The sequence below is a fragment of the Lactuca serriola genome, chromosome 7 (assembly GCF_051521515.1).
Source record: "Lactuca serriola cultivar US96UC23 chromosome 7, Lser_US96UC23_V15, whole genome shotgun sequence".
NCBI classification, from domain to species: domain Eukaryota; kingdom Viridiplantae; phylum Streptophyta; class Magnoliopsida; order Asterales; family Asteraceae; genus Lactuca; species Lactuca serriola.
In genome coordinates this window covers 88,160,684-88,183,620 of record NC_136414.1, presented here as the reverse complement: position 1 = coordinate 88,183,620, position 22,937 = coordinate 88,160,684, and the positions used below count along the sequence as shown (strand labels likewise).

Genomic DNA, 22,937 nt, shown 5'->3' with positions numbered 1-22,937 from the left:
TAATTTCTATTACTGTATATACCTGTGAAACAAATATTATATTTAATTCGTATTATATTCAAGCATTAGAAGCATATTGGATTAGTGGTTATGTTATTTGATTTCAAACCAAGAGGTGGTGGTATTGGTTCATCTCCAAGATATCATTTGGGCTTTAGTTTTCCAGCCTTATAAGAGTATCCCTCATCGCATTTGAGATAAAACATTCACTATTCTCACATTTCATATAAGAGAGTCAAGTTTATGGCTTTTAACTCACATCTTTAAGGAGTCGCAGATTGGTGGGGATGAAAATTTTGGCACTTCTCATCTCTACATAAAGTTTCTCAAAAAATGATTAAGACTTCTCATTCGAGTCAAAGTAACTTGTTGAGTTACCTGAGTTTTAGTAAAAAGGCAAAACAAAAACCAAATAAAAAACTGACAAAAAACCGCAAAGAAAAAACCGAAAAAAAAACTGCAAAAACCGAACCGCATAAAAACCGAACGGTGCGGTTTCTAAACTTTAAAAACCGAAGTTGCGGTTTTCGGTTCTTTTTTGTGCAAAAATCGCACTGAACCGCATCATGCCTTACTTAAGAGGTTGCATATGTCAACTCAGCATCAAGACATCCGTACTCCACTGCTCTCCACCACCGCCTCACTTTTGTTGGTTATGTTTCCCATACCATCGTTTCCTTCCCCAAGAAGCCCTTTAACATTCTCTTTGCCGATTCACCATTTTTCTGGCCTCCACCATTACAACCTCTTACCACTCTCTCTAAGCCACCGTCAATATGAGATGTTCACTACACACTTCAAGCGATATTAATTCTTTCGGATTCCTCGCTACACCACCACTGTATCCCGATAAGTGAATATGTGGTAATGAAGTTGTTTTCAAGGTTATTTTTTTATTCGTTAAGCATAAGCTAATCTCTCTAGGTTTTTTTTCTTCTTATGTTACTTGGAATTAATCTTTTTGTTTATTTTCTGAATTAAGGTACCAGGATTGATAGCCGACGATTAATGGATCGATTTCCTATTTCCTCTACCATCGAGTTGCAGGTTTGATTATAGAACTGTACCTCTTGTGTTTTGATTATGCAATCCAGTCAGCTGATGTCTCCTTTTTCATTCTCGCCCAACCTTTCTTCTCCTTCTTCTGACCATAAGTAGCGGCCACTTCAATCTTAACATCAGTTTTTGGGTTTATTAGGGTTGACTTTATTCTATGTCTACTGATCCCGATGATAGTGGCCTCAAAATTGAGCTAGGTTTGTAGTCGAGATTTATATTTCGTCCATTTCTATGTCGTTATTAAACCAATTTCACTCATAATTTCTGATTCTGAAAGGCCCTTATTAGAGAAAAGATATAGCACATCACCCATAATTTCATGTTCAGTTTTTTTACTTTATTGCCTTTCTGAAAAAGGTCTAATTTGTTATTTGTACTGATTTTGAACGATTTTGCTCAAGATCGGTTTATTTTGTTTTCACTGTTCTTTAGGTAGAAGAATCAAGAAATCTGGAATTCAATCGGAGGTCCTCTCCCAAACCTAAAATTATTTTTTCTAACTTTCATTTACAGTTAATGATTATTTTTTTCGATTGAGGTGTCTTTTTTATACCATTAGAGTTTTAGTTGTTAATTCCGCTCCAATAACACAGTTAAACGACAATATATGTCATTGAGATGCGATTTCAGTTGTCATTATTTATTAGTATTATATTATTTTTCATTTATAGGGAGAGAAGAAAAAGGAAATTTTAATTTTCAGTTTTTATCATTTGTGGTAATTTGATGGATTTCACAAGGGCTTGGTGATGATGGTGACTTCAGGGTTATTCTTCTCCATCCAAGACCTAGGATGAAAATACCAATAACAGGTGTTAGTTTTCAATTTAGATGTATGATACAAGTCTTATAATTTTCTTTGTTAATATATTAATAATTTACATCTTCTGAGAATAGGAATTTGGGAGTTTTTTCAATATATTGAATATCTGGATTATGTTTTGTATCTTGTAGATACGGATGTTGGATTTCAATTTGGATGAGGATGGATGGCATACTCCATATAAGCTGACCCTACTTATAAATTGCTATTTAATTTAATTTTTAGTGAATGAAATAGATGATATATAGTACAGGAAAGATATTTAAATGTTTAAAAAGTTAGGGTGTTCCCTAAAGTGTTTGATAAAATGTTAAAGAGAGAATGTTTTGTAGAATAGTATTAGATAATGATCTTGTATTGATTAGTATGTATTTGTTTGTCTTTATCTCTCCATGATTATAGGAGAGTATGTTGTATTCTTAATTATAAATATACAAGATCACACACTATTAACGTGTGCTTGATTCAATCTGTTTCTATATGGTATCAGCCTAACATACACCTCCCTTCTTCTCGATCCTCTTTCTTCTACCCTAAGCTCCTGTCGCTTCTTCTTCTGCTTCTTATTCATCATGTCTACCTCAACTGATAATACCTTTCCCATGAACACCTTACTCCATATGATACCAATTAAACTAAACTCCACCAACTACTTGTTGTGGAAAAATCAAATGCTCCCCCTGTTTTCCTATCAGAAGCTCACTTCTCACATTGATGGCACCACAGTTGCCCCACCGGAAAACTTAGAGGTTGAAGGCAAAAAATATCCAAATCCAGATTACACAACCTGGCACGATTTGGATCAACGTGCTGTGATTCTCCTTAATTCTTCTCTCACCGAAGAGGCCGCCACTGAAGTTATTGGTCTTTCCACAGCTCATACAATATGGTCTGCTCTAGAAAAAGCTTACAACAATTTATTTGTTGAACGAATTCATTCGTTACGTGACTCTCTACGTAGCATGACAAAAGGTACCTCCTCAGTCTCTGAATATAGTCGAAAATTCAAAACCTTTTGTGTCCAACTTGCTGCAATCGGTCAACCGGTTGATCCCATGTATAAAGTTCATAGGTTCCTCTGTGGTTTGGGGGCCTCCTTTGAAACTTTTTCAACTGCAATTCGTACTACAAATTCATCACCTGTTTTTCGAGATCTTGTTGCTCAGGCTGAGGGGCACGAGTTGTTCCTGCAAACTCTTCATGGGACCATGACACCACCTGCTGCGTTTGTTTCTCATCAAACCCAAAACCATGCACCACCCACCCGAGGTGGCAGAAAACAATTTTCTTTCCGTGGTCATGGTGGAAGAGGTCGAGGGGGTCGGCGTCTCCCTCACTGCCAGCTTTGCCAGAACAATGGACATTATGCCTCCTATTGTCCTAGCTTGCACACATATGCCTCAAATGCATCCACCACAGACTCGACTTTAGCACAAGCCTTTCATTCTTAGTGCCACGTCACTCAAGGAAGCCCTTATTGGTATGTTGATTCGGGAGCTACTGCACATATGACATCCTCTCCTGCCAATGTCACTGCACCAGAACACTACACGGGTAATCTACAAGTTACTTTTGGTAATGGAGAAAAGCTCCCTATTTCTCACATGGGTTCTCATAAAATCTCTAAAAACTTATTGCTATGAGATGTTTGGTTATTCCGAAATTAACCAAAAATTTACTTTCCATTAGTAGACTTACTCTAGATCACCCCGTTGATGTGCTTTTCTCTCAATCATTTTTTAACATTCAGGACAGGGCAAGCAAACAAGTGATAGCACAAGGAAAGTGTGAAGATGGTTTATATGTTCTAAAAGATGGCCCAACAGCTTTGGTTACACTTTCTGGAGTTTCTAGCAAAGCATCATTTGAAATTTGGCATAATAGATTAGGGCACACTTCGTTTGATGTTATTTCTTCTTTGAACAGATTGGGTCTTTTGAATGTTACTTCTATTTTACCAAAACCTATTTTATGTGAATCTTGCCAACTTTCAAAGGGACAACGTTTACCTTTTGAAAACAATCCGAAACGTGCAACACACACTTTAGATCTCGTTCATTGTGATTTATGGGGACCTGCTCCTATTCTGTCTGATGGGTACCTTTATTATGTTATTTTTGTTGATGATTACTCACGCTTCACCTAGTTTTATCCCTTAAAAACTAAAAATGGGTTTTATGCTGTCTTAAACGCCTTTGTTAAACTTGTTCAAACACAGTTTTCTAGGCACATCAAGGTGTTTCAAAGTGACGGTGGTACAGAATTTGTCAATAACATTGTTCGCAAAATTTTTGAAGACAATGGAATATTTCATCAAATTTCTTGCCCATACACTCCTCAGCAAAATGGTCGTGCTGAACGAAAACATAGGCATCTTGTTGAAACCGGGTTAGCTATGTTGTTCAATTCTCACGTTCCCACATCTTATTGGGTTGATGCGTTTAGTTCTGCAGTCTTTATTATTAATCGCCTACCCACTAAACAGCTGGACAATCGGTCTCCTTACGAGCTTCTCTATTCACGCATACCACAATATGGTAATTTCAAAACTTATGGTTGCCTTGTGTATCCTTATTTACGAGATTACTCTGCTCACAAATTGGCACCACGGAGTTTTCCTTGTGTTTTTATTGGTTATCAAACTCAATATAAAGGATACAAATGCTTGGACCCGGTTATGTATCGTGTGTACATCACAAGGCATGCAAGGTTTAATGAGGTCGCTTATCCCATCAAAGGTTCTCTTCCTCACACAGATCTATCATTTTTAGAGTTGTCATCTTTTTTGGATGATAGGCCGACTGTTGCTACCTCGTCTGGGTTGGTTTCAAAACCCACGAATGCTCGGTCCACCTTTGCTCTTAACGAGCCTGTTCAACCTACTCCGTGTCAAGTGTGTGACTCCACTTCTGGGGCTCCAGCAACCATGTCGCATCTCAATTCACCATCTGCTGAGGATCCATCACCTACTTCCGATTCCCCATCCAACACGACTGATGATGACGACTTGTCTTCTCCACCAGCCTCTACCACAGACAACCTACACACTTCTCCACCGGCATCTCATCATATGATTACCCATTCCAAATCAGGTATATTCAAGCCACGCCATATTACTGATTTTGGTCTCCTTGCTCAGCATGCCTTACATGCCTCGCTGATTTCTACAAAAGAACCCAAAGGATACAAGTCTGCTTCTAAAAATCCACAGTGGCTTATGGCAATGCGTGATGAAATTGCGGCTCTACATCAAAACAAAACTTGGAGTTTAGTTCCACGACCTCTTGGATCTAATGTGGTTGGTTCCAAGTGGGTTTATCGTATAAAATACAACTCTGATGGCTCTATTGAACGGTATAAAGCACGTCTTGTTGCTCAAGGGTTTTCTCAACTTCATGGAGTTGATTACTCCTATACTTTTAGCCCGGTAGTTAAAGCCTCCACTGTTAGAATTGTTCTATCTTTAGCTGTTTTGCATCGATGGCGTCTTCATCAACTAGATGTTAAAAGCGCTTTTCTACATGGTCATCTAAATGAAACAGTTTATATGGAGCAACCACCAGGATTTGTTAATTTTAGTTTTCCGAATCATGTATGCAAACTTTCGAAAGCTTTATATGGCTTAAAACATGCTCCTAGAGCATGGTTTCATCGACTTAGCTCTTTTCTTCTTGCCAATGGGTTTACTTGCAGTCGAGCTGACACATCTTTGTTCATTTTTTCTAGAGACTCATGTCTTATGTATCTTCTAGTATACGTGGATTATTTAATTCTTACAGGTAATCAGGAATCTGTGATTCATTCTTTTACTAATCGTTTGCATCAAGAGTTTGCTATCAAAGACCTTGGCGATCTTAGTTATTTTTTGGGGTTAGAAGTCAGCTATATCGATGATGGTTTATTCCTCAATCAATCGAAATATGCTAAAGACATTTTGACTCGCGCTGACCTTCTAGAGTCCAAACCTGTTCCCACTCCACTTGCTACTCATGAGACGTTCACTCCTCATGGTACTCCGTTCTCTGATCCTACTCTTTATAGGTCTCTTGTTGGGGCTCTACAATATCTTACGATTACACGACCTAATCTGTCTTATGCTGTCAACCAAGCAAGTCAGTACTTACATGCTCCTACGATTGCTCACTTCCAATCTGTCAAACTTATCCTTCGCTATGTCAAGGGAAGTATTGCTTTTGGACTCACCTATAGTCGTCCTCACTCCACTAATATTCTTGGTTACTCCGATGCCGACTGGGCCAAATGTTTGGAAACACGTCGTTCTACATATAGATAATGATCTTGTATTTGATAATTATCTTGTATTAATTAGTATGTATTTGTTTATGTCTTTATCTCTCCATGATTATAGGAGAGTATGTTGTATTCTTAATTATAAATATACAAGATCACACATTATTAACATGTGCTTGATTCAATCTGTTTCTATAAATAGTTTATATAAAACGAAAAACTAAATAACCTTTACATGAAAAAATTTATTTTCATGTTTTAATGTTGATCAAAATGTGAAGTGGAGATTGAATTTGAGCTTATTTCAGTTCTCAATTTCGATCCTAAGATGTGACTGAAATATTTAATAAAATACGTTCCATGGAGAAAACTATATGAGTGAGTTCACTTTGACATAATAATAATATGTTTTTTTTTTTCTTGAATCTGATGACCCTATTATTGTTTAACTTGCTTTTTCTTTTGGAATCTTGAGCATGTTTCTGCTAAAGATCGTGAATTGCAATCGAACAAAGTTGGTGATCGTTCCTTTGGTTTCTTAAAACTCAAGAGTAGACGCATCTGACAATTGAGTTATAAGGATAGAACCTTAATCTTGGTTTTTGTAATATTCTTTTTCCATTTCAGTCCCCACCACCAAAAAAATTCCTATGTGTCAACTGATACCTTTCTAGAATATTAGTAATGTTTTCTCATTGATTGGCAGGTGTCATCTTTCCCCTTAATTCTCATTTAATTTATTTAAAAAATGTAATTATCAAAATATGTTATCAATTTGAAATTAAAAAATTGAAGAGAATGTTTTTATTTTTTTTTTTATTTTGGATACAACAACAGAGAGAAGAAAGATAAACACGAATAGGGCAAATTGAGTAAGGGTTTTTAAAAGGCCTTGGGTTATACATAGGGATGAGCATCGGAACCGGGTATCCGTTTTTGGAACCGGAACCACCTCGGAACTACCGGTTTTGGAACCGGAACTGCCTTAAGCGGTTCCGGTTCCGGTTCCTAAAGTTTTGGAACTGCCTTAAGCGGTTCCGGTTCTGGTTCTCGTTTTTTCGGAACCACTACCTGCTGGGTACCCGCCAGAACCGGTTAATATATATATATATATATATATATATATATATATATATATATATATATATATATTATCTCATATAAATATGTGTGTTACTTAGACCAGTTTAGAATATATATTGGTCCGGTTTTGTCCGTCTTTGATCCGAATTGACTTGATTTGAATCGAACTAAATTGCAGTTTTATCGACAAAAGTTAACAAAATTAATGTAACCGGGTTACCCGTTCCCGGAACCGGAACCGCCGGTTCCGGGACTGGTTCCAAACATTTAAGAACTGCCTAGAGCGGTTCCGGTTCCGGTTCTAACTTTCTAGGAACCGCCGGTTCCGGTTCCGGTTCTCGCCAAATGAGGCGGGTACCCCCTATGCTCATCCCTAGCTATACAAGTTTCTATTGTGATAAGTTTTATTCAATTGGATTAAACTGATAAATAAAAATCTCTATGTGCCAAATCTTTTCTCATTGATTGACAAGTGTCATTCCCCTTCATTCCCATTTAATTTATTTAAGAAAAATGTAATTATCAAAATATGTTATCAATTTGAAATTTAAAAACCAAAGAGTGTTTTGTTCCGGTGATTTTGACTACAGCTGAGGAAAGAAAAATAAACATGAATAGAACACAAAATTAAGTCTAGGTTTTTAATAGGTTATTTTGCTAAACAAGTTTCTATTGGACTAAGCTTTCTTCGATTAAGTTAATCTTGGTATGGAGTGATTATTTTAAGGGTTTAGTTGACTTAGGTAAAATGTTGATTTCAACATAGTTAATATGTTCAAACTAAATCTTTGTGAAAATTCAAATAACTTATTCAATTGTGTGCTTAATTTTAAAAATATTAATTTATCAAGATTTTTTTAGCTAACATTGATCAATAAAAGTTATGATTAATTTGTATTGCCAAATATTTGTATTTACATGCAATATTGACTTTAAGAGAATTTGTATTCGAAAAATCATTTAAATATAAATGTGTGGTTTCGTGATCTCGCTTAATATTAACATAGACGTGTGTTAGGACACTTTTAACAAAACGTTTCAAACTTATGCTATTTTACTATAATACTTTAAAATTTTACTTTATTAAAATACAATATCATTTTACATTGATGATCATATTTTATACCTATTCTCCAGTGTGTTTTCATAAAAAAAAAAAAAAGAATTATTTTCTATATTTCATTATATTCTAGTATTGAATTTTAATATTTTTTTATTTTATCAATATATTTACTTTAACTAACAAATCCACAGTTAAACCAACATATATATATTAAATTACGATTGATCAGATATATTTCGGAGAATAATATAATATAAACCCAAAAAAAGTTTTTTTTTTTTTAACACTATTCTAGTATAAATAAGATTTAACAAATAATAATTAAATATAACAGATTAAACAAAATTATTTCGTGGAACTCTTATTGATTAGGCTACTTATTAACTTGCCTAGTGTATTGATTTAAATAGTCTTATAAAACACAATGACAACTAACAATAAAATATATAAATAGTATCATCCACTGATCCACATTAAAATAACAAAAAAAAAATGCAAAAATCAACAATTCTTATCATTGTGAGAGGTGGTACGATAAGAAGAACCTCGAACGAAAACAATACAAAACAATACAAGCTATATATGTTCACATGCTTATCAGTTATCACAAGTTCACAACATCTTTTAACCTTTGAACATTATCACAAATAAATAAATAAATGCTATCTATTCACACTTATCAATGTGTACAAAAATGTACAAAGTATACTAAAACAAGCATCCTTTAACTTACAACATTTTTTCAACAAAAGAAATTCAAAAAAAAAAAAAAAATCTCAAATTGAAGATCAACACATTCATTTAATATAATTAAGAACATAAAATGACATTTCATATTTAAAAATAACTCAATAAACAAAAATCCTCCAACATATATATGCCAAAAAGCCATCATCAACAAACTTCCAATACAACAACTTGTGAAAGGACATTATAGCAAATAATATCAAACTTTCCATCAAGTGTAACAAACTCCCTTTATTTTCTTTTCCTTTTCACACAAAGGAATAATAGATATCAAGAAACTTTTAAGGCCACAAGAATTAGACATTAGTATACAAAAAAAGTCCAAATTTTACTAAACAATGAGTAAATTATGATTTTATGCAAAAGGAAATGGTTATGTGATCAATAAACAAGAAATTTATTCCTCATTTAATACTTAATATCCATGGAAATTTTCAGGATATCAAAGCTTAAATTAGGTTTCATAACTCTAACTTCACAAAACTATGGAATTTTGAAGCTTGATCCTCGTAATTGCTTATACCTAATAACTGATAATCGATCAATCATCTAAAAGCTAAAACGAAAGTTGTTCAATCGAACAAATGAAGATGATGAAGATAAACCGGTAGCAGTTTGAATTTTCCGGTTCAACGGTGGTGGTGGATCTCGCCGGCTCTTGGAGAATCCAAACTTCTGAAAAGAAGCTGTTTCACGGCGGAGATGAGTTCTTCCGTTGGATTTGACGGCGGCGAACTCACCGACGACCGGAAGTTCTTACAGAATCTCATATGTCGATCCAACGCTTCTTCCTCTGACTCCGAACAAGATCTCTCCATCTCCTCCTTCACAGCCTCCGTACAAAGTCCACAAATCCACCGCCCCTGATTGTTCTCTCTCACCGTCGCGATATACGTCGGAGTACATTCCTCCGTCAGCCCGCAGCACTCGCATTTCACAAACTCAACATCGCCACCGCCGTCCACCTTCACCGACGTTAATTTCGCTTCGATACCAGACATCAGAATCGTATCCTTCACCATTATCGCCGTCATTCAATATCAAAATCAACCAATCAGAGAAGAAAAAAAATAAACAACTCTCAATTCGGAAATCTCAATCAAGAATCTGCACTACGCACACTTTATAACAGTCAAAAAAATCAAAATCGATACGAAATTAATGACAAATTGTTTCGAAAAAAAACAAGAAACAAACTTACCGTTGTTCGTAATTGACTAGAAAGACGTTCCAACTTCCAATCTCAAGCTTTTCAACAATGGTGATTACGAGATTACGACCAAAAGGGAAATAGAAAAAAGAGAAGAAGTTAACGTTCCTTCTCCCACTCGCCTTCTTCTTCAACAACCTCTCCACCGATGAGCAAGAGCTTGAAGGATGAGAATTTCATATACATTTCAGAGCCCTTTTTGGCTCGAAATTTTTGATCGAATTGAAAGTAACAAGAGAAAGAGAAGAGAAGCAAAGCTTCAGGGTTTCTCTGTGTGTAAGAGAGAGAGATGCGTCTACATATAGGAGTGAGGTGGGGAAGACGACAGGGGATTGCCAGCTCTGATTATTTGGCTGTTTTGAGGACCTGTAAGTTTCAGTACCCGTCAGCATAAAGGAAGAATCACATGGGTTACGTCTCACTGGTGCATGGCTGCTCTCATGTCTTATCGTTAAATCCAGCCGTTGATTTGGGGCTTCTGAAATAGATAAAGATAACTTCTTTTGTGTTTATCACTTTATCCTAGTTTTAGTTACTTTTAAGTAGATTACATTTTTATATTTAAAACAACTTTTTTCTGCTTTTGATAATTAATGGATGTTGCTTTTGTTTGTTTGTGTGTATAAGATAAAAGAGTACAGTTTTGGTCCTATGGTTTAGTTAGGTTTGTATTTCTGATCCAATCTTTAAAAATTTAATAAGATGTATATGCTTTAAAAAAATTACATTTTCATATAAAATTACCAATTTACCATTTTTTATATTTTTTGATTTTCTTTTATATATATATATATATATATATATATATATATATATGAGTAAATTATACGGATGTACTTTATGGAGGTGCAAAAATAAACTTTCAATCCTTATTTTAAAAAATTAGGTTGGACCATCCATTGTTATTTTAATACTTGCACGTTTCATCCTTCTAGACATAAAAACACAATTTTATCCTTATTTATTTACTTTTAAAATTTCTTTTATTTATTTATTATTTTTAGATTAAAAAGAAAATTAAAAAATCTGATAAGTATCCATGCTCCAACCCTTCGTCCCTCCGTTCACCCCCTTCCCTTTCCCAACTTCGTCTTTTTTTTTTTTTTCTATCACCACTGTAGCTCGATTTTCAGACACCACCACCGATACCCTCTTTAACCACCATCGGCCACCACCAAGTGTGTAGATGCGAGCAACCTTGTTTATCTTTATATTTTCCCTTTTTCTAAGATTATCTTTTCTCTCAAAAAAACCACCACGTGAATATGCCCATTATTTCCGGCCACCACCAACACCTCCATTGTTTTCGGTCACTCCAGCACCTCCACTAAGGCCCGAACTTCCATGACCATCCTAACCATCACCCACCACTTTAAACCAACTTTTTTTCATTAAAACCCAAATGGAAAAACCCCAGATCAATAAACACAAATCAAAGAAAATCAAGAAAACCTTTGGGAGGAAATACTTTGCAGAGAAAAGTCTGACCGCCTCTATCTCCACTCGAAACCATAAATTTGAGGTATTGGTCATATTGATCTGATAGCGGGGCAGATATAAGTGTAAGAGACGGGGGGAGAAATTCGGTTACACGTCATCATCTCTATCGGTTCGGTTTTCGATCAGCCATCTTCCTCACCCAAACCTCAAAGAAAGGTGACAACAGGAAGAGAGGGGATCGTCGAAGATTCGGGTGGTTTCTTTAGGGTTAGTGGGGGTCGAGGCTTGGATTTCTGCACGTGAAGAGAGGGGGAAGAGTTTCTAGAAGTTTTCTGTTCGGTGGCCAGATTTTAACTTGAAGGGGTGTGCTCCAGTGGTGGTTGTCCGGAAGTGGTGTTGGGTGGTTCTTCAATAACTAAGAGAAAAAGAAGGAATATGGGTGAAAATGAACAATTGGGTGGGTGGGTGGGTGGGGATGTTGGGTTATGAACGTGGGGCCTTATTTTTTCTTTTATTTTTGAATTAATAACAACAACAATAATTTTAATTTATTTGGAAAAGAAATATAAAAAGGGCGTAATAGTCGTTATATGTCTCGTAAGGGATGAAACGTGCAAATTTAGACTAATGAGCGATGAAGCGTACAACTTTTAACCAAAGGAGGGACGGTCAGAGTTAATTTTTAAAAATGGGGACTGAACATGCATTTTAGCACTTGCACGTGGACGACTTATATATATATATATATATATATATATATATATATATATATATATATATATATATATATATATATATATATAAAATATCTCATCATAACACTAATTTATGAGTAGGAACGTTTATGGACCCTTTATTAAAATAAATCTAATGGCTATTACAATTCATCTAAATTCGAATGAAAATGATAAATTTATAATTTGTTAATTATCTACATTAGTTTTCCTTATAATCGATCTAATTTTTCCATGCTCGCTATAAACCAAGCCTCTATAGAATACGAACAAATATGATCCATGACAAGCGTTAATGAATGTTAAACATGTTATCTAAGGAGATGAGAGGTCACCAAGTGAATGGAGAGTGGACGGAGGTTCGACGACGGAAGAACAACAACACACCTCAACAAAATGGGTGAAAAGGAGGAATATGGGTGAAAAGGAACAATTGGGTGGGTAGGGTGAGGATGTTGGGTTATGAACGTGGGGCCTTATTATTATTATTTTTTTGAATTAATAATAACAATAATAACTTTAATTTATTTGAAAAAAAATACAAAAAGGGCATAATAGTCGTTTTATGTCTCGTAAGGGATGAAACGTAAAAATTTATACTAATGAGGGATGAAACGTGTAACTTTTAACCAAAGGAAGGACGGTCCAAGTTAATTTTTAAAAATATGGACTGAACATGCATTTTAGCACTTGCACGTGGACGATTCGTGTGTGTGTGTGTGTGTATATATATATATATATATATATATATATATATATATATATATATATATATATATATATATAAGATCTCATCATAACATTAATTTATATGAGTAGGAACGTTTATGGACCCTAGATTAAAATAAATCTAATGGCTATTATAATTAATCTAAATTCGAATGAAAATGATAAGTTTATAATTTGTTAATTATCTACATTATTTTTCCTTATAATCAATCTAATTTTTCTACAGTCGTTATAAACCAAAGCCTCTATAGAATACAAACAAATATGATTCGTGACAAGCGTCAATGAATGCTAAACACGCTATCTAAGGAGATGAGAGGTCACCAAGTGAACAGAGAGTGGACGAAGGTTCGACGACGGAAGAACAGTAACACACCTCAACAAAATAAAGAACTCTCGAACTACTACGTGTCGGTATTCCCTGAAGGTACAAGAAAGGAGGACTTGTGTGAACCATTTAGCAGATACAAGAATGTAGTGGATGTATAATTTGGATTGAAGAAGGACTATTACAAAAGGAATTTTGCTTTCGTCAGATATGCCGACATCAAAGATGCCAAAGAAACGGAGTTAAAGTTACGAGGAATCAAGTGCAGAGACAAGACATTGGAGGTAAAATTTTTGAAACATCAACGTAAAACCCTTCAAAATCACAACCAAGAACACACATCGTCATACCACGCTAAGATAACACATGCATCCTAACACCTCTCATGGAGTTCCATCTTACTCCGCAGATGTGAGAGGCAACATGGCTTTCACTCAAGTTAACAACGACACAAACGGGAAGAGGCATCAAAAAGAATTCATATCGATTATACTCAATTCTAATACGTTTATGAAGGACTGGTTCAAGAAAGGCGTGTGAATCGGTGAAACATATAGTCTAGATCATATTCCTAACCTCCATGCCTCTGGGATTATTAAAGAAGAAACGAACTACCTAGGCGACTTTAACGCCTGCAACTTTGGGATAGACAATCAAGATATAATAAATGATAATTATAATAATTTGAACCATCGAATAGGGAGATCACTGCTCTTGCGTGTCACAAACTGCATATTATAAGTCGTTTAAGGAATTTATCGATAAACAATAAAACAAGATTTTGATAGAAGGTTATTTAGTTTAAATAATATTATAAAAAGTTGTGGTAGGTGTAACAAGGATTTCGTAGATATAAGGAACGCTCGAATCCGACTTCATATGAAGAAGTTATGCTTCTTCAAAGTTTCGCGATTAAATCGACACGACTATGTGCATCGTAAAAAGTGAATTTTAGATAGGTTGTTTATTAGACTAAGTAATCTAAAAGAAAGTCGTAGTAATTGTAAAATGAGAGCATGCCTATAGAGAACGTGCAAATCTGACTTAGTATGAGGAAGTTATGATTTTTCAAAAGTCGCAGCAGTGCGGACACAAAAATAGAAATTCAAATCGGTTGATTATTAACCGAAACACTCTAAATAAGAGTTGAAGAACTAGTGAATATGATCTCGTCGATATAAAGGAAGTTGAGAACGGAGTTTGCATGAAGGAATTATGAACTTTGCATGAACTTTAACAGTCTAAACCAGTCTAAATACAAATTTTAGTTTGAGTGAGAAATAGCTGTTGAAACCATAAAGAAAGTTGTAGAGCTCGTCGAGAGGATTTATGGGGTATAAAGATCGTCTAAAACGAAGCTCGTATGCGAAAGTTATGGCCGTCCAAAGATTTGCATGAAGTTACCTAGACTAATGATGTGGCAGCACTTGGTGGCGCCATGTGGCATGGTCAGTTAGACGCCCTCTCCAAGAGACACGATGACATGACGCCACGAAATGGTGACCCGTGGCAAAGTTCTAGAAGAAAGGACACATATGAACTAGAAGAAAGGACACATATGAACGGGAGCTGGACATGTGGCAAGCAGCTGGTGGATACATGTCAGCCATGAGGGGCAACACGTCAAGTAACAGGCGCAACAACAACAATCACCATCGCCACTAATTTCACTTATAATCAACAATTTGTTGTGGATTTAAGTTTTTTTTTATTTTTGTATCAAAGAACCCTAATCCCACCTCCACCCCACCAATATCCAACATTGATATTAAATTCTCCACCATGTTCTTTCTCCTCCTCCTCCTCATCTACCACGGTGATTGCCACACCATCTAAATTTCTGGAAACACAAATCTGATACAAGAAGAAAATGAAATGGGTGAGTTGATATGAGTGTTTTTTTGTTCATATAGGTCTGATTTGCTGGTGAATGGTAAGGAAGATGAAGATGGGTATGATTTGCAGGTAAGAAGATGGGATAAAAAGTCAGAGATATCATAGATTAAAACCTGTTTCGAATCAACCTTTGAAAATGGAGCTAGAATTTAATTTTGATATCATCCTTTGAGATACCATGTATTCGTCTCTATGGACTTAAATAACTCTTATATTTGCAAGAGGTATATATATATATATATATATATATATATATATATATATATATATATATATATGTGTGTGTGTGTGTGTGTGTGTGTGTGTGAAATGTTTCGTGAGAAAGAAGATGAGAGAGAGAGAGAGACAGTCAAAGAGAGAAGAAGAGATAAGAGGAGGGTACTATGGATGGGTGGGGTGGGGTGGGTTGGGTTAATTCATTTGTTTTTAAATTAAAAAAACATTGGAATAAATATTAAGAAATGTGAAAAATAAATTAAAAGGGTAAAATGGTAATTTCAAGTGTTTAGAGACGAAAATCACGGAAAATTCTTGATTTTGAACATTCCATGCAAGTCGAAACTTTTTGGACTTTATTTATAGTTTTTTTGCAAATCACATGGACCAATTTACAGTTTCATCAATAAATAAATAAGTAATTTTCAAACTCAATCCTAAAAAGTCCTTCGTATTTTTTTAAGAACCAAAAGTATGTTGGGTTTATGAACTCATATGATCAAAAGGTTATAAACAAAACTAAGTTTACTTTGTAGACACTAAAGAATAAATCACAAAGAATATATAAGATCTAATTGAAACATGATCTTACTATCCTAAGTGCAATCATGATCTTAGGTTCGATTTTGCTTCAAAATCGATAGAAAAATCAAAATCGTTTTTTTTTATTGGTAGGATCATTAGATATTATGATCCTACTAATAAGATTCTTATATCATTGTTTCGTTATATAATATCATAGAGTAACTTTTTATAATATCACAGAGTAATAGTATGTTATATAACATTTATCAAAATACTAGATACCGTTCATAAAGAATTAACGATCAAATCAAGCTACATGTGCTTTTTAATGAATTGTATTACTTTTTGTCAATATAATTTTCAAATAGATACAATTTAGAAATATCCCCTTTGTTTTAAATAAATGAAATGACAATGGTCATTGTATGAGAAAAAAAATCTTAAATGGTCCATCTGTAACACATTTTTTTTAGTGAGTTGCATTTTTCACTTTTGATCCCTATACTTTTCAAATAGAAAAAAGAACATGATTATTTTCCGTGTTTCAAATAGACAAAATGACATATCACGATATGTGTATGAGAAAAAATATAGGAATGTTCTAGATATAACATAATTAAACAAACGATCTTCGTGTAAGACAAAATGATATAAGCGGTCCATGTGTGATCAAAAGATTTACAAAAATAGTCTATGTAACAAAATCTTAAAACAATCCCTAACCAAGAAAATTTACAGAAAGGAAATAGACGAAATATAAAGTTACATAAATGTCCCTATGATTTCCTTGATTTGTAATTTTTGTCCATAAGTTTTTTTTGTTACATGAATGGTCCCCATAGTTGGAATTTTTTTTTTTTTCATATTTGGTTATTGAGGCATGAAAAATAACTTTTACATCCTTTTTATTTTATGTTAGATTATCTTTTACACCATTTAAGCACCAAATCTCTAGAAACAGTAGCCAAACGACAATTAATAAGCACGTGGTCCACCGTTTTTAGTTCCATTGGTGCATAAGTGACATGAAGAACATTGAACTAATATGCCTTTGTTTGCAAGTGTGTCAGTAAATGGGAATTCTACCCATCATGACCCTACAAATGAAGCATCTAACTAGATACCTCAAAACATTTGAAAATATAGGAAAGGTTGCAGATGCTATCACTTCACCATTCTCCCACAAAAATGGTGTCGTTGGTGTATAGATGATATGTCTTGAGTTTGGTAGCTTAATGTCGTGATAAAGGGATTACATGCACTTTTTAAAGCCACATTTAATATTTCCATAGCTATGATGAAAAGGAACAGGGATACTGGGTCGCCTTGTCGAGCTCCCCTAGTAATTGGAAATTCTTTCATTGGTGATCCGTTTAAAAGAACAAAGCCTAAGATGATATGAGGCATCTGAGAATCCAAGATCTACATTTTAAACTAAAACCCATTTGATCCATTATTTCCAATTAATCGAATCAAACACCTTTTCAAAATCAACTTTAAAAAAAAAGATATTTTCTTTCCTCCTAGACCAAGAACAAACTTCATTCATGATGAAAGAGCGTTCAAGAATATTTCTACTCTATATATACGCCAATTAAACCATATATATTACCGATCGAATAGCCCCTTTGATTCTAAGAGCTAATACCTTGGTGATAATTTTGTAAATGCTACTAATGAGGTTGATTGGCCTGTAGTCACGAAGGGAAAGCATATCTTTAAATTTTGGCACGAGCGTCATGAACGAAGGATTTCTCTGTCGTTCTATACAACCACATTTCTCAAAATATTTCATGAATTGAAATACATCATTTTTAATTGTATCTCACTTGTATTTTAGTAGCTTATAAGTGAATACGTCCAGTCCCGGTACCATGATATGCTACAAGATGATATTAGGGAGTTTGTTAGCTTTTTAGCTTGTCAGACTTTTGAGGACATGATAGCTAGAGCCCGAGAGTGGGATATTGATTTGGAGCACCTCGGGAAGAGGAAGCCAGAATAGGTGTAGACAGTTGGGGGTCTTACGAAGAGACCTAATACTTATGATCAGCGAGTGAGAGACCAACAAGGTCGAGGTCAGTGTAGCTGTAACATCCCCAAAATACGGATACAATTTTTTTGTTTTTAATTTTATTGAAAACATATGATACTCATATCAAATCAGTCAAAAGTGTATCATGGTATCATATTATCAGAGTACAAAATCCCAATATCTCGAAATGCAGAAATCATAGGGTAATGCGATGCAATCAAGCCATGCCCTTCCCCTTCAAACTAGAAGTACCTGAAACATAAACGGAAAACTGTAAGCGCAAAGCTTAGTGAGTTCTCCTAAAATACTTTATACCATAAAAACATACAACCAAGCATATATGGGTGCTTGCAATCACATTTGGTCTCTTTCAGTCAGATACAATCAAGCATATATGGGTGCTTGCAATCTCCTTCCGTCTATTTGAACCAGATACTATCAAGTATATCTGGGTGCTTGCAATCCCCTTCGGTCTATTTAAACTGAATATCAGGTCTATTTCACCCCTACCCCTACCATATAATATCATCACAAAGAATCACAGAGTCATCAAGCATACACAAGCATAATTGACAGTTGTCACGAAGTCAACCATCATACTACAACATAAACTAGTGGGCCGACATTGGTACCTTACACCCACGGATATAGTGAAGGAAACTCACCTCAGACTGAAGGTATCAAATTGCTCTCATCAGATGACTCATGAAATCTTCTCCCTAAGGATCACGTATAAAACCCTAATTAGAAATTAGGCTAATATTCTAACTCGAAAGTCCAAACCCTCATTCTTAACTTTAAGGAAAAAAGGCTTTCTTCACCCTTGCCTCATTTGGCCTTCCTCCTACCACGACCCAAATACATACAGGTCCAAGAAGGCATCCAAACCCAACTACAAGGCCTTTAAGGCCCAATATGGCCCAAGGGTACTCAACATGGCCTAAAGCACACAAATGCCCTGCTACAATAGGTGGGCTTGAGGCCTAAACCTAACCAAGTCAAAAGCCCAACAACACTCAAGCCCAAAAATCATCTATGTCCACAGACTGTGTATGCGCGACGTACATGGCTCGTATGCCCAACATACACTGATGACGATTTGGAATCGGGGCACTGGCCCGGTACCCACAATATAGTCTAGAGTACGCTCGACATATGGGCCAGTCAGCCAAATTTTCACTCCCGACTTCATCTATTCACCCCTAACATCTAAAACTTAGATCCAAGCTCATAACAGTGTCTTAAGCCACAAAGTTGCAAACTTTTATGCACTTGCATGCCTTAATGGGACTGAAACCACGAATTTGGCTCTCTAACTCTCTTTGGTGGTCTCTAACACATGCATGATTGAGTCTTAACCTCCAACATATAATTTTTATGAATCCATGCACTCCTAAGAGTCCAAAAGGCCAGCTCAAATGTCCTAGAGTAGCCTATACTCCAAAAGACCAAGTTATGGGACCAAAAGATGCTAAAATCTTCCATAAATCTAGATCTAAGGTTAGAATTAACAAGTTTCAGACTTTATACCTTCAATAGGCTAGAAATGATGCACAAACCTAGATCTACAAGCTCCTTCTTCTACTTTGCTTCTTCTTAAACTTCCTTCTTCTTCAAAACCACAAAAGAACACCCAAACACTCAATGTAAGCTCAAAAATGCATTCAAGGTGGTTAGGGTTTCGAGATTATAACTAAAAGGCAATGGAGGCTGAAAGGGTGATTCACTTGAAGAACTTAAGGACCTTAAATAGGGTGCGAACCCTAAAAATTAGGGTTTGCTCCTAGACCGAGTATGACTAGCGTACGTCGGGATCACCCCGATGGCGTGTAGTACGTCGTGCGTATCTAATGTACGCCCAACATAATCATGAATCTTTCACCAACTTTAAAATGGAATTAAGTTAAATAACAAATTAATTTCATACTTGGCGACTCGGGCGCTACAATTCTCTCCCACTTGAATCAGACTTCGTACCCGAAGTCCGCTGTCGGGAATAACTCTGGGTAATGCTCCCTCAACTATTCCTCCGACTCCTATGTCGATTCTGAACCCTTGTAGTGCTACCACTACACCTTTACCAACTCAACAACCTTGTTCCTCAAGGTCTTCATCTTCCCGTCGAGGATCGCTACTGGTCTCTTAATGTAGTTCAGGCGGTCGTCCAGTTGAATATCCTCCAATGGAACCACTATGGAATAATCAGCCAAACATTTCCGCAACTGAGAGACGTTAAAAGTGCTGTGAATATGACTGAATTCCTCCAGAAGATCCAACAGATACGCTACCTTACCCACCCGGGTTATAACCTTGAAATGACCGATCTACCTGGCGCCCAACTTGACCCACCTCATGGATTGGATGACACCTTTCCAAGGTTACACCTTAAGGAGAACCATATCGCCAGCCTGAAACTCCAGGTTTGATCGGCGCTTGTCAGTATAACTCTTCTACCGACTCTGAGCTGTCTGGAGTCTACTCCGAACCTGCTGAATCAACTCGGTGGTCTTGAGTACCATTTTGGTACTCCCTATGACTCGCTGACCAACCTTGCCCTAGCATATCGGGGTTCTGCATTTCCTCCTGTAGAGCATCTCAAAAGGAGATCGATCAATGTTGGCTTGGTAGCTATTGTTATACGAAAATTCCGCGGACAGAAGATACGTATCCTAGCTACCATCAAAGTCCAGAACACACACCCGCAACATATCCTCCAATGTATGGATGGTTCGTTCACTTTGACCATCCGTCTATGGGTGAAAGGCCATGCTAAACTGCAGATGAGTACCCAACTCCTCGTGAAACCTCTTCCAAAGTTTGGACGTGAACTTGACATCCCTGTCTGAAACCACCGAAATCGGCACCCCATGTTGCACCACAATCTCCCTGATATAAATGTCAGCCAACTTCTCCGTAGAGATACTCTCCTGCATTAGGATAAATTGCGCTCTTGGTCAATCGATCCATGATGAACCAAATCAAATCCACTCCGCATGCTATTCGAGGAAACTTCGTAATGAAATCCATGGTAATCTCTTCCCATTTCCAAACAGGAATGTCTAACAACTGCATCTTTTCGTGAGGCCGCTGATGTTCGGCCTTGACTTTCCTGCAAGTCAAGCAACTCTCTACATACCAAGAAACATCCTGCTTCATACAGGGCCACCAATAATCAGGACGAAGATCTCTATACATCTTCTTCGGCCCGAGATGAATAGAGAATCTTGATTTGTGCGCCTCCTCCATCAGAACCTGACGCGCATATCCCCAATAAGGAACCCATACTCTCCTATGGAGAGTCAGTAAACTCCCACTATCATAACGACGGAATACACCTAACCCACTACGCGCTCACTCTTGCGGTGCTCTTCCTTCATAGCCTTGACTTGAGCCTCTCGTATCTGTTCCAAGAGTGGATTAATCATTGTCATCCTCATACAAATATCCCTGACCGGAGTCGCGACCGCCTTGCTGCTGAGAGAATAGGACACCATATTGGCCTTCCTCGGATGGTAAAGGATCTAACAATCACAGTCCTTCACTACATCCAACTACCGACGCTGCCTCATATTCAGATTCAGCTGATCCATCAAACACCTCAGGCACTTGTGATCTGTGTAAATAGTACAACGGACCCCATAGAGGTAATGTTGCCAAATCTTGAGAGCGAAAACCAATGCCCCCAACTCCAAATCATACATCAGATTATTCGCCTCATGAGGCTTCAGATGCCATTAAACGTAAGCAATAACGTGACCCCTATGCATCAAAACCACACTCAATTCCATGTCAGACTGTAACTCCCGTGTTTCTAGGCTAGGCATTAATATTGACATAATGGTCTAGGTTAACCTTTGTAACTCATTTAGAAGAAATGAAAAGGAATTATGTGAATTTTATGTGAATTATGTGTTTTATGCTTAATTATTAAGGTTTAATTAATTAAAAATAAAAATAAGCGTCAAAATTAAAGTGTGAGATAATCCCGATATCTTTACATAAAGTTGTAGTGGTCGAAACAAGGATTTCGGGGATATAAAGAATGCCGAAATCCGAGTTATAACGAAGAAGTTATGATCTGTCGAAGTTTCGTGACAAAACCGGCACGGTGCCGAGTGTCATAAAAAGTGAGTTTTTGATAAGCTACTTTTTAGCCTTAGTAATCTAAACGAAAGCCGTAGTATTCGTTAAACCGAGAAGTTCGATAAAAAGAACGCCCAAATCTGACTTCGTATGAGGAAGTTATGATTTTTCGAAGTTTCAGCTTAGCAGTAGACAGCTAAAAACTCGAATTTTAGATCGAGCGATTTTTAGCCGACACAACCTAAACGAGAATTGAAGGTCTCATCATTAGGAGCACAACGGTAAAAAGTCTGACGAAAACGGACGTCGGATGAAGAAGTTATGAATTTTTAACGGATTTCTTGTCCCGGTCTGTTAAAATAATAATATAAAATTTAAAGTCAAAATTAGCGGACGAAGTCTAAACGGAAGTTGTAGAGCGTAATTTTAGCTACGCGTGCATATAAAGAACGTCAAAAACGGAGCTCGTATGCGAAAGTTATGGATTTTAAAAGTTTTGGCGCGAAAATCGAGAAAATTCGCATAGTCGCGAGTTGCCACGTCATCCTCGCTGAAAAAGTGCCACGTGTCCTGCTGAGTCACTGAGCTACTGAGTCATCCGAAGCCATGGCACATCCGAGGAGCGACGCGTGTGCAGCCTAGTCCGAGCCTCGCACCTAGCTTCGAGCCTCGCACGTGTAAGACGACTCCGCGGTCCAATCAGCGAGTGCCACCA

At 36.4% G+C, this 22,937-nt stretch overlaps 1 protein-coding gene and 1 long non-coding RNA gene across 9 annotated transcripts; one reads left to right on the top strand and one right to left on the bottom strand.

Annotated features, from left to right (window-relative positions):
• Positions 1 to 598: 598 nt before the first annotated feature.
• On the top strand, positions 599 to 2,351 carry LOC145063294 (uncharacterized). 6 transcript variants are annotated; one of them, XR_013687912.1, is made up of 4 exons: positions 599 to 864; positions 983 to 1,047; positions 1,492 to 1,526; positions 1,731 to 2,351. It is a non-coding gene; the product is annotated as an uncharacterized LOC145063294 (long non-coding RNA). The 6 variants fall into 6 exon arrangements; XR_013687911.1 differs by having other exon boundaries at positions 1,492 to 1,892; positions 2,014 to 2,351; XR_013687907.1 differs by having other exon boundaries at positions 1,492 to 2,351.
• Positions 2,352 to 9,399: 7,048 nt separating this feature from the next.
• Positions 9,400 to 10,678, bottom strand: LOC145063206 (uncharacterized). Of its 3 annotated transcripts, none has more exons than XR_013687878.1 (2): positions 10,228 to 10,678; positions 9,400 to 10,039 (listed from the first exon to the last, which is right to left on the bottom strand). XR_013687878.1 is itself a non-coding variant. In XM_079010796.1 (2 exons), the coding sequence occupies exon 2, from the start codon at positions 10,058 to 10,060 to the stop codon at positions 9,656 to 9,658; it is 405 nt and encodes a 134-aa protein (XP_078866922.1). In that variant the 5' UTR covers positions 10,061 to 10,147; positions 10,228 to 10,525; the 3' UTR covers positions 9,400 to 9,655. The 3 variants fall into 3 exon arrangements, 2 of the variants coding, with proteins under 2 accessions (XP_078866922.1, XP_078866921.1); XM_079010796.1 differs by having other exon boundaries at positions 9,400 to 10,147; positions 10,228 to 10,525; XM_079010795.1 differs by having other exon boundaries at positions 9,400 to 10,133; positions 10,228 to 10,525.
• Between the last annotated feature and the right edge of the window lie 12,259 nt (positions 10,679 to 22,937).

Bases quoted from the DNA above. Each gene is read 5' to 3' on its own strand.
- LOC145063206 (XM_079010796.1), bottom strand. From the start codon at position 10,060: ATGACGGCGATAATGGTGAAGGATACGATTCTGATGTCTGGTATCGAA.